Raw genomic sequence first — 14,455 nt, 5'->3', positions numbered from 1 at the left:
AAAGGCCTCTCAGGCGGAGAGGGTGTGAGTGGGTCCTCAAAGATTGTGAAGGTCAGCTTTAAAAGGACTGTGCAAGCTCTCATATACACACACATTGTATTCATGCACCAGCAAGGCACATCACCAGGTGCGTGCACTGGTGACAAAGCTTGATTGAAGAGCAGGTTGGGTGAGGTAGGCTCATACAGGCTGGAACAGATCAAAATAACCGTTTGTTTTGCGCAGAAACATTTCCAAGAACCCATTTTTTAAAGAATCTGTGTACCAGCGTCCTCTCGCTCGATGGAAATACCTTGTGAGAGCCTCAGAAAGCTTGTTGAGACAGTGACAATCCCTGGTCCCCCCGCCTAGTGGCTGTCACATTGCTTTTATTACAGTGAAATCCACAGTGCCCTGGCTGGACAATGCATGAATGTTTAAATTGCTCAGAGTGTCCATTGGCATTACCATCAAGTGGCACATCTAAAGCAGGGAAGGCAAAGTACTCTATGGTCCCTCATTCACAATGTAATTCATTGACATTCCCCTCCAGTGCACCTCTGCGTCAGCCTGTATAGTACAGGTTTGTCCCCCCGGTTTGTTTCATATCATTAACAACAGTAATGTGTAATGTGCAAATTAAACTAGAAATGGGAAAATGTCCATTTGATTTAATGCAAGAGTGAAACCTCTTTTGCAGAGGTGTTTTGAAGCTATTACCTTCTTTTAGCTTCCATTTAAATCCTAATTCTCTTACAGCAACTTCTTGCTTTGGCTGCAGAAATCCTCCACACACATCCATGATTTCTTTTGCCACATTAGCACTGATTGAGCCCAGAGCTAGCACAATATGCAACCTATAACTTTTCTTATTTGCGTCATTAAGCCCCATGGAGTTGAATACGCTTGGTAATCGCAGTTCATTAAAGATGCACTGTGTGAGACAGCCTGAGAACATGTCCTCCACTGCGGGGGGCCCAGGAGACACGGCCAGCACAGCTCTGCCCAAGACATGAACGGCACAACACAGCACAGTGCAGACAGGATGGGCACAGGCTAAATATAACAGTCTCACTTTACGGGCCAGTTTGTCTGCCTTAGCATAACAACAGATTTCTGCACAAATATCTCTTTAAACACAATAGACTGTAGCTCCATTGTTATGTACAGTTTTATTTACAACTGAAAAACTCAGCAATGAAATCAACTTATGCACATCTTTCTATCTGTTTGGTATAATGCATAAATTGTGTATGTACTATTGATTGCCATATATACATTAATGGCTTGCTCCATCAACATGACAACATTGACATAATTCTAAATGGTAGCACATTGTTTAAGTTTTACTATGTATAAACATATGTTCTGTTACACTGTACATTAATTAACAGTCCAGAAGGCAGATATTTAAATATCAATATTTACATTCATGCATCCATCATTTCTCTCATATAGGTACATGGTGGGGTATACTGTTAGCTAATAACCTGTGCATGTTTAGATGCAAGCATGTGTTTTTCCAAATTTCCACAGATTAGCCAATATCTATACTTAACTGACAGCCACAGAGCACAGCCCACTCTCACTGAGTACACTCATCAGCATGCACACTCACAGACAGACACACACACTCATACACACATACACACACACGCATGCATGCATGCACGCGCGCATGCGCGCGCACACACACACACACACACACACACACACACACACACACACAGAGATTTAATGTAAAAAAAAAAAAAAAAAAAAGCAGAGCAGAGCAGCGTTGAGTGATGCTCCAGTTCATCTCAGTTGTGTTTTTCCAGCGGGGATGTGGAGGATGCCTGTGACAGCACTGAGTCACACACATCCCTGCTGAGGCCATCCTCTGTGCAACCTGATCTCTGGCTATTGGCTAAGTCTCCTGTCTCTCACCAGTCACAAGGTCAGCCCTGGGCTCATGTCCCCTGTTTCTATAGCGATGGGCTAAGCCCTTCTTGACAGATAGAAAAATGAAGATTGTCAAATCCAAACAAAACACGGCTGAAGGCATCTAGCTGACCCCAAGACTCCGACACAACAAGATTTAAGCAAATGACTTGTGATAGCAAGTTTAACTTTTTTTTTTTTTGAGGGGTGGGGGGTCTTACATTGAATGAACAAGCTGAAAAAGGGAACTGGGATATGATGCAGCACAGAAATAATGATTGGAAAACACACATTCACATAGCACATCATAGAGACCCCTGACTCTTTAGCTGAAGTCTCGGGGAAACAGAGAAAAGCATATCAAACACCCAGAGACTGATACCAAAACTCTTTGCAGAGCAAGTGTGTTTTCTGCATCGGCGTCTCAACAAAGTGACAGCAGGCTTAAAGCATCAGAGCATCACAAATGAATTATATGGTTTATAAATTATTCACTTAAAAAACAGAGCAATCAAGGATTAAAATGAATTCGTTATGATGTTCAAGATTTGTAAAGATGTGAGTGACTTACAAGACAGTTTTTTTTTCTTTTAAGTAGAAAAATAAATTCAAAGGTAGATAAGTAAATAAATAGAGCAAATAAATTGATGAATGACTGAAGTATATTACATTGAGCATAAGTCTTCAGTGGCATTTTTGGCATGGTAAAATAACCAGAACGTCCCATGTTGATGTCGCTGCTCCTCTTTTTTTTTTTTCTATGGATTTCTTTAAATTGCATAGTCAGATGAATCCACATCTCAGAGCCAGGACGGACAGTAACATCATGCCTCTCACAAAGCATCTGTCTCAGAAATGGAGAACAAAAGATGGACAATGTGTGGATTAGAATATAAAAAACGTTGCATTCTCTGTAAAAACTGCATGCACTTTATTTATTGTGTGTGATGGGCTGTCCTGTCTGGCTGCCCGTGGGACTTCAGGGCTGCTGTATTGTCTGTTGTTCCATTGCAGATGTCATCAGTGTGTGAGGTCTGGATCTGCGGCAGACTGGAAGACAGTCCCTCTCCAGCCAGCAGCCAACCAGCCTGTCAGCAACACTTGCTGTTACTAAGAGCATAATGTTCAGCCTGCTGTGCCACTTTCAACACCATGGGGGTTTGTGGATTTTTCTCTCCGTCCTTTCTGCCTTGATTTATTTTTTCCTTCCATCTTTTGCAGCTCCTCTTGAGCTGAATGGTGTCTTCGGTCCGGGCAACATGCCAAGCAAAGAGGGAAGGTTTACCTATTTGAAAACCTCGGGTAAAACCCATTTGCAATCTGGGTGAGAAGGGGTTGTTGTATTTAGGGTAAAGGTGAGAGACGGTAATTGTGATGTCACTTCCTGCGTCTACCAGGAGACAGTCTATACCACAGTGTTGTTCGTACCCATGGCCTTCTTGTTACGGATGCTCATGGCATATTCCCCACGACTTGTCCCGTTCTCTTCTTTTCGGAGTGGTTTCCTGCAAATAAATATTTTCAGAAAGTGAGGACAAATTCCTTGACAAGAGAGATGTGACATTAGCTACAGGCCATGTCATTAAACAGAGTTTCTCGACTGTTAACCTTTAGGCTGATTTGATTACACGGGCTGCTCTGGGTGGATACGCTGCTCTCAGTGATCCTTTCTAATAAGCTCGATGTTCAAAGGTCACTTTTGCAAGGAGACAGGAGGCAAAGATACATTGCAACACAGAGGATAAGGCAATTACCTTCTCTGACGGGTGGATGCAATCTTCCCCCTAAGTAATGAGTATGTGTATGGCTGTCAAAACAATTGGGAATGATATTGATACATAACCCCCTGCGAAATTCCCCCTCAACACTGGTTGCGCTGTAATACTGTTGTTTCTATGAGTATGTTCTGGTGCAAAATAAAGCTGCAACACATGATCCCCTTGCTGCTACTGGCCTGTGAAGAGCAGTATCATTCAGTGCAGCCCTTTTCATGCACTCCTCGATGCCTTTGTGGTTATTATATTTGTCCAGTGTACTGTGGCTTCTGCATCGACCCCCTCAGCTGCTCTCCCCTGCTCGGGCTTATGTAACGCAGAGACAGATCTGAATACAGTTAGTACAGTCATTGTCCTACTCAACACTGTACAGTGCCTTCATTGCCACAGAGGACCCTTGAGCAACATCTTAGCTCAGTGTCTCCTCTCCTCTGAAAGCCCCGGTTGACCAGTCCAACTTTGACGAGCAGTCATTCCCAGTCCAGTCCAGCACAAATCTTGTCCGCTTCTCTGGCATCGTGCAGAGAGGGAATCCTTACAGGGTGAAATGAGCTCATACATGACATAATGCCATCCAATGCAACAGCCCTGCAAGAGTTTAGGGATGTTTTGTTTTTTTTTAAAGATGCTATGTAACTTTTGAAAAGAGAAATAGAATTTTCCACTTACAAATCAAAAGTTGAGTTCATAAACAACAAATCACAATGTTGCTCAATTCAATACACTCAGGGGTTTTGCAGGTGCAGCATTTTCTGGTCTGGACCAGTAGTGTATAGCAGCGAGCTAACTTTGCGTAGATGTTGCTTTGAAACTGAAATTACTGAGTTAGTTAACTGACTTTAAGACTCTTTTCTATTCGTGCTTCTGTACATTGCATTCTAGCAAACATCATCAAATAATTGGGACTAGCGGCCAAAGTTCAGCAAAGAAATACACAGATTAGCTTTAACATGGCATTTTGTGCTCTTGTTGTATAATATTGTGTTATATTCTTTCTGTTATGGTTTGATGGTGTTTCTCTTATTACGTCCATGGACTCAAAACCTTATCATTGAGCTGAATCAACACCTTTGACATGTTAAGAAGTGCACCTTGCATGCAAGCATCATGAGCATTTATCATATACCAACAAATGCATTACAATTCATACCCCCATGTGTATTATTTATACAGAAATTTGCTGAATCATAATCAGTCTGAGACTATAAAATAAAAACATTGGACCTTTCTCTGGAATATAACATGATTGATATGAATTTCTTGCTCTTGGGATGTTCAATTAGGATGTGTACTTTTCCTGTACATGCTCATTTTCCCCTCGCTGTCAACTCAATTTGTCAGCTGTCTTTTTTTTTTTGCTCCCATACACTTAACCCAATCTGATTTCACCACACCAGTTAAACAGCCATCTTGTAGCTGTCAGGTTGTAAAACTGTTCCTGTCTTGGCTGTTTTTCAGCTGTCATTTCATCGCTGTGAACCACCTCCGCCCTTCCACCTCCTGTGTTCATCAGAGCTCCTCAGAAATCCTACTCAGCAGAACTCCATCCAGTTTTTCATCTGAAGATACACCAGGAAAACCTTCATCTGACACTAAAGTCACTCTCAGGATCTTCACCAGTGCTTTAAGGGGTTTTGACTCAATGAAAAAAAACCAACAACAAAATACTCTCAGTCTGTCTCCTCTGTAGTTTTTGGCTATGCAAACAACATGACTCTAGGGATAGTCTTTGTAGTTTGACACTTTGGTCCAGACTGAAATATACTCACAACTGACAGATTGCCATGAAATTTAGGATAGACAATCATGATACCCAGAGGAAGAATCCAACTGACTTCAATGATCCCCTGACTCCTCCTTCCTCTAGTGCCACCATTGGTTTCACATCGGTTGTTTTTAGTGAGATATCTCAACAACTACTTATTGGATTGTCATGACATTCGGTACAGATATGCATGTTCCCTTCAGGATGAATTGTAATAAGTAATAATAAAGGCAGTCATGAGGAGTTTTAACTGATTATGAAACAGTCTCAATTTAGCACTGATGAATCTATATGACTTGTATAAGCAAGCAAGATCATCAGTGAGAAGATTTGCCATTTCCATATAGCTATTTTTAATGGCTGTTGCAGGTCTGATTCCCAGCAAGACCGAACAAAACTATTTAGGGAGGGGAAGAGCCTACGTTTGCAGTGATGGAGCAGGGGTGAAACCACGAGTCAACCTTGGTCTGTCATTCAACAGATGGAGAGAACATGCATGGTTTGAAAGCATCCTATCCTCCTACACAGGTATGCAACATATTCTATTTCTGAAATACATTGCCAGACATGGTTTTACATCAATACATGAATTTACATTGCTAGCTAAAAGGAGCTAGCTAATGCTTTGGCTGTAATGCAACTGGCTTATAGTGTAATGTCTTATGTTGGCCTTGCTACCAAGCTGTATCTCACTGTTGATTTATTATTATGAAAACATAACATTAGTAGAGAATGCTGATAACTTTAGATTTCTCAAAAAAATTGCTATTACTGAGCGACTAAATCTGTTCGTTGTAGGCTTACATGTGATGTCAACATACATGTATAAAGTCTACTAAAACAAAGTTTACTTTATTAATCTAGTTATTCATCTAACATATCCACAAATTGAAACAGTAATTAATCACTATGTATCCTTCAAACATCTGTGTCTACTTTAATTTATGACAGCCACTGCCCAATCCTGGAAACTATTTGTTATACACATGTGCAACAATGCAGCCCTTGAACAAATTAGTAATAATAACCCATCAGTCAGGCGTGAGGACTTGACCTCTGCACATGTGCAGCAGTGGTTGGGTAGGGTGTGTGGATGGGACTGTGACAGGAACTAAATGACATTACCAGAAGCCTCTGCTGTACTTTGGTTTAGTGCTGAATAGCAAATGTTAACATGGTAACATGCTAAATTGAGATGGTGATCATAGTAAACATTAAACCTGCATAGCATCAGATTTAGCATTGACACTGCCGCATTTTAGCATGTTGATGTTAGCATTTAGCTCAAAGCAGCTTACAGAGCTGCTAACATGGCTGCAGACTGTCCTTATCTGCAAAAATAAAAGTCATAGATTTATTATTACCTCTGTATACTTTAAACTAAAGCTTAATACTGTACATTGAGCTTTCTTTACCATCTTATACTCAGACTGATTATGATATTTCTGCTAATATTTGCATCATGTATGAGCAAGATGATTATGAATAACTGGCTGGGGTTGTTGGAGGTGATCTCGAGCAAAGCTATAAACATAACATAAGGCAATGACTCAGACTTCCTGTGGGACCCAGTCAGCTGGGAGGGGTCGTATGGCTTAGGACACCAGGGATACATGCTGGCCATGTAGGACAGATGCTGCTTGCTGTGTCCCTGTGGGACCTGGGGAAAGCCTCAAAAAGGAAACTGTCTGGCCCCAGGGTGGAAACATACTCTGCCTCAGGGCAGATGATTGGCTAATTGGCTGCAGCTAGGAGAGTTGGGATATACCAAAGTTTTCTCTGCAGGACAGATGGCGTTGCTTATAGGCGGTCTGGGAATTCTTCTACTTGGAATAGAAAGTGAGTGTGGTCGATATTCATTTAACGTTATGCAATGTCCTAGCAGCTCACTAATGAGTTTCATTTTGAACTTTCTGACAGGTCAATATTTCATCTGTTATGTTGTAAACAGCTGTTTGACACTGGTGATCTATAGCCTGCTTCGAGGGTGCTTTGGCCCTGTTTACCTCTCCCAGGATGTAATCTCCGTTCAGACTGACCGTGTCGCTTGGGGCCACCACACAGGGCAGAGCACTGGGGCCTCAAACCGACCTCTACCCAGGCCTTCAATAATAGATGCCATGCTGTTGACACATGGCAGGTGGCAACACAACACTTCACAGGTTAGATGAATATTTCATATCAAAGCTGTGCAATCACAGCACACTTTCCTGTTTGAAGTTTGGGAAATGGATCATGGTGAAATTGGGACATGTGTTGAGCTGTTTACAATTACTCCAGCCATCTGGAAATTAGAGTAACATGCTATGGTTCAAAGAAAAAGCATTTAAAAGCAGACTGTAAAAATCTGTCACCAGTTTTGATGGTGCTGGTATAGTCATTTTGAAAATAAAACACGAGATTAGTAATGTATTCATAAATATTGGATTTTAAACCATGTTGCCTGATAAATAGTTTTCCTTTCATTGCACCAGTGGCTGGGTATTTTGGATAGACTGTGTTGCCCTTGGGCAGGACCAGCTGTGATATATTATCTGTCTTTGGACACGCCTCCCAGAGCGGTAAGTGATTGGGGGAAAAAAAGCATCTAGCTTCATTAGTCAGTTGGTTTGAGTTTTGTTTGTTTTGGCTTCTTGGATAGCTGACAGCCTGGACTGCAGCATCATGTCTTTTGCTTTGGATGGCACAGCAACACTGAAACACAGCATGTGTCTGAATCCTCTTCTCTCGGCTTGCACACACCAGCCTCCCTGGTGCTGTGGACGCTGAATAGAATTGTATGAAAGTGTTTTTTTTCTCTCCAGCCCCTTTGCTTCTGACAGATGACTGGCAGACAAAGATTATAAAAAATAACAAAAGGCCAGGAGGGCTGGGACCTGCAGAGCTAGCTCCTCTGCTGTCTGTGGTGCTCAGGCCTTGGCCCTCGGCCAGCTAATTTTCATTGGGAAAGCCCGGAGCACAGAGGGGCTGGAAGGGCTATATATAACTGGCTGTGTTTTTCTCACTGACAAACCCTCTCTCACATTGTTATTGACTAAGACGCTCAATTACTGCCTTTGCTTGCTCTGGGAGACAACATTTTTTCTGTCCTCTTTCACTGTGTTGTTTCCTCTCCCTTCCTCTCAGGAACGATGTATGATTAGAGCATCCATGACAAATGTTAAAGGAGTCACATTTTTCCCTGGACTGCCCTCCTATTGGCTGGTGACTAATGAATGTCTAATGAGGCCAGTCTGGCTGGACCTGAGTATTTTTCCCTTCTCATTCAGAGTGGAGGGCAGCTTGGCGTGGCACAAAGTCTGCAGTCTAGAGCCCACAGAGCTTCAGGACACGACCCGCTTGCATGTATAAAAGATGTGGCCTGCGACTGAATGACTGCGCAAATTAATTCATAAATAATGACTTGGGTTTGGGGCTAGAGCCCGTATTGCAACAACACTTTCCTACCACTGCTGCATTAAAAAAGGTGCCCCTTGGCTACACAGGGGGCTGGAGAATTGCCATAATGAATTCCTGAGCCAACCACCCATTACTTCCGCTGCCTGACTTTGCCTATTTGTTGTTTAAAGAAAGGAGAAATAAAGTTCTGCTGAGGAAAGCCATATCTGGCGTGCAGGCTTAATTCAGTTCTATAAATACAATAAGGTATGATACTAAATCAATTTAAATACACATAAATAAAACATAGAAATAGCCCTCTAATTTAGGACACACACGCATGGGATTGTGCCAGTCGATATTTCCGCCATATTTTATAGTGTGTGTAAATATGCCAAGATGATGTATCTATGTATGTTAAGATGTTGTGTGTTTATGGATGGGTGCACACAAGTATCCTCTGCATGCCTCTCTCTGTGTACGTGCAGTGCTTTGCACGATGCGGACATGAGTGTGTGTGTTTGTTAAATGTCTGCAAACATTAACGTGGATGTCAGAGTGCATGTGTGACACCGTGCTGCCTGAATGTCACATAGAGAATTGGGTCTGGGAAGTGCTGCAGGCTAAAACCTCACGCTGCCTTTTCTCTAATAAGCCAAATGGGGGAAAACAGTTCCCGCTGCAACAGCAGCGTCTTGGGATTCCTCTGCTCGCCTCTTGCTTTCACTTTCATGAACCCAGCTGCCATTCCAGGCAGCCCAAGACACTTGTGCAAATTAAAACCAACACAATATTGTAAAGTCAGGTCTTTATGCCTCTCGATTAATTCATTTAGAATATAGGATCTTTCGGGGTGACTCAGTGTAGTGGATCTCTCTTGTTGACATTTACAACCCATTCCATTACCTAACCTCTGACCTCATTGTGACCCAGCAGGGTGATAACAGGGTCATCGTAGTCTCCTGCGTCACTCGCACACAAAGGCAGGAGAGATAATTCAACCTCCCAAGGGTCAAATTACGCATGACATGTTGACTAGTCTGGCTGTGACAGTTCCTATTTCAATTTGTCATCGCATTAAAATATTTCAGAGATTCACCAGAGTGAAATTTAACTGAAAATAAGAAGGGGACAGAAAAGTGACATCCAACCTCTTGATGGCCTTGTAGCAGATGATGATGGCTGAGAGGAGGAAGACAACTGAGGCACAGCCCACCGTTCCAAGCACTATAATGTCCATCTCCATCCACCAGGGCCTCAACAAGGGCACCATGGGCTCGGCCACTTTGAAAAAAAAAAAAAAAAAGAGAGAAGAAGAGGGGACAGGAAGGGAGAGAATTGATGCAGAAGAAGAGAGTGAATAGAATGCATGTAAGAAAATAAATCAGGAAAATCTCTTCAAAATGAGAAAACATTTACTATACTGATCAATGACTTGAGTCTTGTTATTGGACCCTTTGTGATTGCATCATACAACACAATAACAGTGCAGCATGGAGGTGATTTTCCTCCCTGCTCTCTGAGTTGGGAAGACGCTGTGTCCTCGCCTGTTCTGTAGGTCTTAGGTTCAACGTTCAAAGATATCCAAGCCGACACCATGAATCATTTAAGGTCCCGTCAGCCTTCCTTACACCAGCACTCTTGTCCACACCAATTACTGTTGCAGGAACCTCCTGCTCTTTCCACATTAGATCCGTGGAGTAAGACCACTCACCAGGAATGTTGAATAACATTATGTGCATCAGCAACTTCGTGTATGTAATGCAGAACTTTCCTCCTCTCTTTCTGCAGCATTTGATGCTCTCCCACCATCTATAAATCAGTTTAGTCATGTGCATATCTATCTATCTAGCTATATGAACGCTGATTTGCTCCAGTTTCATGCTCCTCAGAAAATACGCCTCCCTGTACATACAATAACAAACTCGTAGCTCCTGCATTTACAGTTATTTTGTTATGAATGAGAGGAAGGGCTTACACCATAGCAACAAATACTCCTCAGTAATGCTGTAGACTATTTTTCAACACAGCATCTTTCTATGGAGCAAATAACACGGCACGGCTCTCCCCGGTACAGCACACCACATCATAAGTCACGATGAATTTAAAAGCTCCTCTCAGCCAAACTTCCATTTTAATCCTGCGTTTTGTCAACGGCTGTAGGATTTAATTCAGTCTGTGGTAAGGATCTACTTCATTGTGATAAAGCACGCTCCTTTGAAGGACTTCGGAAACCATTTTTAGCACACACAGACTTACTTAACGTTGCCAATTTTTCACTTTTTTTTTTAGACTTGTAGAAGATAGATATGGTCTCAGTCATTGTCCCAGTTTTTCACATTAGTTATGCATATTCATTGCATTTTAAAGACTACAGTTTAAAGCAAAAAATTCAGCTCTAACCGTTCTGCAAATTGGGCTACTGAAGGGATATCAAGATAATTATGCGCCTGTATAGATTAAATTAAGAACTGAAGGAAAAAAAACTCCCTTTAAGTGAATTATTCATGCTGTCTCCACCCTCTGCAAATATTTCTGTGTAAAGCTGAAAAGGAATAAAAATTGGCCTGCTTATCATATTTATCATGACATACTGCTGCTTATGGAGGCATCAAACACTGTAGATGTGGTGTTCCACTCATGCGTTGGCTGCAATTGGGCATTCAACCCCCCACCTGGGCTTACAGTCAGATGGTCCTGGCAGCATTCATGCACTGACCAACATTCACAGAAGGGTCTATAACTCTTGATTCATAGGTGGCTCACATGGTGAGTCGGGGAAAAAAACAGGTCCATTTAAAGTGGCCAGACAGAAAAAGCACTGGAACTGATTGATTAAAACCTTTACACTGCTCTCTGTTGAGACTTTAATGATTAAGTACTCCTCCCTACTCATAATATTAAGGGCTCGGGGTGAGTGATTCTAAAGAGCCACAGTAATAGCTCAGAATGGCTGCATCATCAGCAACACCTGTCCCATATTTCAGTGCACAGTTCATTTAGGTGCTTGACACTACATACAAATCATATCAAGTTTCAGAGAGCAGGCTGGTGAAATATGCTCGCCTATCTGTCAGTGGATTTAGCATCTCAGAGTGGGACCAAAGAGGGAAAACCACTTCCAACAGGCAGTGGATCCACACAGGTATACTGCATGTGCTTGTTGTACACAAGCACTGACACACAAAGACACGCACCCTTATTGCCGGCAGCTCAACTTCAAAACGAAGCTGAAACTACTGGGATGGTTCATTAGCCCCTTATCTCTACCAAATTAAAGCTAATTTAATTAACTCATCTGTGTTTTAATCAGGGGTCCTCCGGGGGAAACCCTACCACTGAACCACTGAGCTTGGCAGCCCAGCAGGCATGGATTTCACAAGCAGCTGGGTACTCCCCAAGGTCAGACCCGGCATAAATTAGTCCTGTGTTCAGCTGTCAACATCCTGCTGGCTCTATCACACGCACAGAGGCACACGTGCAAAAACTGTGCCCATGCACGGGAACTCACACAGCAATCTCGGGGGGCTGATGGTACATTTTTCTTTCAAGCACAAAATGAAACACTTCACATCAAAACAGTTTCCTCAGACTAGCCAGTTACTTGACACCTGTGCCTGGCTAGGAATGAGATCCAACTGTGGGGCGAGAGCAGACTGAGAGTGCGACAGACAGACTTGGAGCGAGACAGGTGTGAAACCTGGGAGTGCAACCTGGGAGCCTTACCTGTGGTGCCCAGTAGCCGTGGGGGAGGCGGCGGAGGCGGCGGAGGAGGAAGGGGAGGGTATCTTCGACAGTGGCATGCCAGCTGGCACTGCTCACTAACTTTCTCCGCCACAGTCCGTGAGCATGACCTCTGGAGTTCTCCCTTATGGTGAGGGAGAGAGAAAGACAGGGAGACATTGAAATGACTGAGGCATCGTCCTTCAGTGCATTACTCAGAAGTACCATCAGCACAACACCGTGCAGCACAAATGGAGATGCTTGAACACTCAGCAGCCTCTTAGTAAGCAGCACTGTGGATATCCTCTCAGCATTCTTTTCATATCGCAGCTCCAGTGTTGTTGTCACTGGGGCTGCTGTGTATGTAGTACATGCAGAATAGTATCACGTCTATGGCTGCAGCCCGCTCCCTGTAAGAAACCACCCACCAACAGAGTGGGCAGCAGGCTGCCCCGAGGAGTGTGCGTGGGTGGACTTGGAAACTCAAGCAGATCACATTACACATGAACCCTGGCAACACTGTGTGCGTGTGAACAACAGCTCACCACTATCTGTAGGCAGCAGCATGGGGCAGAGGTTAGAATACTCATCACTAACATATGCCTGCTGCAGGGATCCTAGTGCGATAAGTGAATATTGCTATCATAAAAACACAGTTGGCTACTCCATGTTCCCACTACAAGAGAGCTGAGTGTCTGCGTGTTTGTGTGCATTGTATTTCTCATGCTTTGGTGCAAACATGCATGCCCCTCAGTATTAAGCACAGGTGCTGCCCTGCACTGGTGACCTCAGCATCCTGCCTAAACACACATGCAATATTAATTGAAGCATAATAAGTGCACAAGTTGCTTGGGAAATGGAAGCAGCTCCACAGATCTTATCCTCGGTCCACCAGTAAATCAAACTCTAGGGTAACCTCATGCGTAAATTGACAAGTGGCGCGCCGGATCATGGTGCTTACCTGGCATGAGAGTAAAAACAGTGAGAGAAGGCAATGACCGAAGAAAAAAGGCCAAAAACTTAAAGTAAATGGCAGTAGATCTTGGACCAGCATTCCTCTTGCGCTGTTCTCGAAGATAATAGGCAGCGTTTCCAACAAATGAATGCAGTATGCATAGGCTTGAACAGTTTGGGAAATAACCATCCACCCTGTCCAGTTCAGCGGCGATATCTGTGACAAGCGTCTCCAGAAATAGTTTATGCCACAATCATTTTCCTCTTGAAATCCCGTTGTCGATAGCATAGGACAGGCGAGCCGGTGGAATGAGTAGCAAATCTCAATAAATTCACATCTCGAAAGTAGTTTTTTTTTTCTTATTGGCACTCAGATAGCGACCTGAATCACGCCGCTACTCCGTGCAATGTGAGGGCGGTAGATGGCCCGTACCTTACATCCCTCCTCGGCTGCGAGCATGAGTGCAAATGGGCCACTCAAGCCATCGAAGTTGAAGAAAAAAAAAACGAACAGAGAGAGAGATCCTCAGGAATATCGCGCGGCAGGATTCCTCACAATAGGATCACACATCCCCTCAACTTATCTAGGCTGAATACTGTATGGGCGAGTCCGGAGGGCAGAGCCGAGGGTTAAACTGATGCATCCCCCTGTGTGCCAAAATACAGCGGGCTGTTTTATACGGGAGCATCACCGCCGCGCACTTGATGCAGCGCTCACATCAGCTCAGTCCTGACAGCGTGTGCTCAAACAAATTCACCCTCCGCTTCTCAAAAAGTCCCCCTCCCCTGAAACACACACACACACACACACACACACACACACACACACACACACACACACACACACACACACACACACACACACAGTGAGGAAGGGGATGTGGTTATGAAGGCGTCGGTAATGTCAGCTGGGATTTGTTTGTTTTGTTTATGTTTGATTTTTCTTTCTTTCTTTTCTTTT

At 43.3% G+C, this 14,455-nt stretch overlaps 1 protein-coding gene across 2 annotated transcripts; it reads right to left on the bottom strand.

Annotated features, from left to right (window-relative positions):
- Nucleotides 1-2,622: 2,622 nt before the first annotated feature.
- Nucleotides 2,623-14,264, bottom strand: prima1 (proline rich membrane anchor 1). Of its 2 annotated transcripts, XM_070979997.1 has the most exons (5): nt 13,502-14,264; nt 12,544-12,685; nt 9,969-10,101; nt 3,328-3,404; nt 2,623-2,743 (listed from the first exon to the last, which is right to left on the bottom strand). In XM_070979997.1, exons 1-5 carry the CDS (start codon nt 13,781-13,783, stop codon nt 2,733-2,735), a joined length of 645 nt encoding a protein of 214 aa, XP_070836098.1. In that variant the 5' UTR covers nt 13,784-14,264; the 3' UTR covers nt 2,623-2,732. The 2 variants fall into 2 exon arrangements, with proteins under 2 accessions (XP_070836098.1, XP_070836097.1); XM_070979996.1 differs by lacking the exon at nt 2,623-2,743 and having other exon boundaries at nt 3,172-3,404.
- Between the last annotated feature and the right edge of the window lie 191 nt (nt 14,265-14,455).

This window comes from Chaetodon trifascialis, chromosome 14 (genome assembly GCF_039877785.1).
Source record: "Chaetodon trifascialis isolate fChaTrf1 chromosome 14, fChaTrf1.hap1, whole genome shotgun sequence".
Classification (NCBI taxonomy): Eukaryota; Metazoa; Chordata; class Actinopteri; order Chaetodontiformes; family Chaetodontidae; genus Chaetodon; species Chaetodon trifascialis.
Note: the sequence above shows the minus strand (reverse complement) of the source record. Positions and strands in the feature narration are given on the sequence as shown.

Coding starts and splice junctions, on each gene's coding strand:
- prima1 (XM_070979996.1), bottom strand. CDS start 13,783: ATGCTATCGACAACGGGATTTCAAGAGGAAAATGATTGTGGCATAAAC. Junction 12,686..13,501: donor TGTTTTTACTCTCATGCCAG/GTAAGCACCATG, acceptor CCTCACCATAAG/GGAGAACTCCAGAGGTCATG. Junction 10,102..12,543: donor ACGGCTACTGGGCACCACAG/GTAAGGCTCCCA, acceptor TTTTTTTCAAAG/TGGCCGAGCCCATGGTGCCC.